The 2,102-nt window shown below is 43.1% G+C and overlaps 1 protein-coding gene across 1 annotated transcript in view; it reads right to left on the bottom strand.

Annotated features, from left to right (window-relative positions):
- The window catches only part of LOC101859123 (cAMP-specific 3',5'-cyclic phosphodiesterase 4D), a gene marked incomplete in the record, with an annotated part of 28,054 nt that extends 26,330 nt beyond the window's left edge, over nt 1-1,724 (bottom strand). The window contains 1 exon segment of the mRNA XM_013086739.2: nt 927-1,724. Within this exon segment, the coding sequence (XP_012942193.1) occupies nt 927-1,119 (193 nt within the window).
- Between the last annotated feature and the right edge of the window lie 378 nt (nt 1,725-2,102).

Below are 2,102 nucleotides of genomic sequence, written 5' to 3'. Positions count from 1 at the left end.
GAGAGAGAGAGAGAGAGAGACTGGCTCTATTAACAACCAGAAGCTCTTGGGAAGCCAGAGCGTTTAGTGAGTGCTTCCTTTAAACACATTGTCAACTTTTGCAGAATTAAATAAAAAAATAAAAAATAAAAACACCATTTAATTTACCACCCCCACCCCCCAATAAAAGATAAATAAATTAAATAAAAACAGCCTTTCAACTCTTAAAAAAAGCAACAAAAAACAACCCCTCACTCGATCTTCATCCCCTTGACTCTTTCTGAGTTCACCGGAATATAATTCTAAGCGGGCGGTATAGATTGCGAGACGATACAGTTTGCCCCCCTTTAGACCCGACTGACGTCATAAAAATCACATCTGAAATGTATTATTCGCCGCGGAGATTCGGCGTGAAACTAGCTAGCTATCGGCATCTGCTGCATACCTTCGACTTTTGGTCGTTGCAGACATGGCAAACGAGAAGAGAAAGAGAAAAAAACCCAACCCAACACACACACACCAGAAAAAACCCCCAAAACCACGGTGTGTATTCACAGAGCATGACGTAAGAAGATATCGATAAGAGAGAGAGAGAGAGAGAGAGAGAGAGAGACAGAGTGTATAGCAGAGTCAGATGCACTGATCAACCTAACGAAAAGCCTCATACATATTGATTGGGCCTTTCAATCGCAACTCAGCCCAAACAATTTGTACATGCAATGCATTACACATGATAATTAGATCAAGCAAAATCGAAAGTCTTTATGGTTGCAGAACAGCAACTTTCGAAACAGTAGCTTCGCTTGGTGGAATATATACCACCACTTTTGCCCCAAAAGGCACTCTCTCCTCTCTCAACTTCTCAAAAAAAAAGTATTTTCTAAAATAAAAAAAACTACCAGAAAGTAGGGGGATGGTGCACAAGAAGACAAGACGAATCGACTCACACTCGTAGTTGTCGTAAGTGTTGTCGGGGCGGTTGTATCTGTCGTTGTCGAAGGAGGTCGGTGTGCCTGTCACGGACACAGACAGGATGAGCGCCTCTGTCTTCATGGCTTTGAGCACTACCTCGTTTATTCGTGAGTAAACCTCGTCCATAGAGTGAGACTGAATAGGTGGCAGCGCGCACACAGAAGGCATTATAGGTCCAAACGTCCAGGTGTGTGTGAGAGAACACGAAGGCTGTGAGCGCTTACAAGCACAGTCCTCTTAAAGGGGTGTCACCGTCCACTGTGGCAAAACATTTCCCGGGATAAACACAACACTCCACCAATAATAAAGATGTCAAGGTTTCTCTTCTGTGCAAGTGAAAGACAATACGATGTTTTGTTCCGTTCGTTTACGATTTCGACTTTAAAGGAATGTTTTGAACATTGTTTCACCGCCCGTAGTATGTAGAACTGTCACGAAGTTTTCCAACAAAATTCAAATAGCAAACACAATTTTTTTTACAAAACCACACAATATTTGAGCAATTAAAAAGATAATGATAGTACTTTTCAAAATCCACAACACAGACCTTCCCTGCACTGAATCAACAGCATTTATCTCAAGCTCCAAGTGAGAACAACTGAGGCGATACTATTAGGCTATATTATTATTTCGTCCGTCTTCTCTTTGTATCTCTAGTTCAGAACCATGCGTTTATGCACCAGGCAAACAGTTCGAAGCAGCGCGGGTAAAAATCGTTGGCTCTTCTGTCGAGGCTCGGCTCCGCCGTGGGTTTAACTCTCTTTTCCTGTTCACGCAGCAAGCCCCCGTGTTTTATAGGTCGGCACGGCGCGGGGAAGATCTGAGGCCACAGGACGCCCGCTCATTGGCGCTGATCAAAGCATACGTCACACTGCGTCCATGTTCTTCCTCCTCCACCACCAGCCTACCACACTCCACACTTCTTCTCTTTTCTCCCTCCCCAACCAGCGGGCAGACAGGAGACAAACAAACAGACGCACGCACGTACGTACGTACGCACTTACACGCGAGAGCGAGGAAATGGAAAGAAAAAAAAGGTGTGCGTTTTTTTCTTTTTTTTTTTTAGAAAATCGAAATGCGCAGATAAATTACGCTATTTATTATTAGTAGTAGTAGTAAATACATCAATCAATCAATCAATCAACAAAAAT

This window comes from Aplysia californica, unplaced genomic scaffold (assembly GCF_000002075.1).
Source record: "Aplysia californica isolate F4 #8 unplaced genomic scaffold, AplCal3.0 scaffold00499, whole genome shotgun sequence".
Classification (NCBI taxonomy): Eukaryota; Metazoa; Mollusca; class Gastropoda; order Aplysiida; family Aplysiidae; genus Aplysia; species Aplysia californica.
Note: the sequence above shows the minus strand (reverse complement) of the source record. Positions and strands in the feature narration are given on the sequence as shown.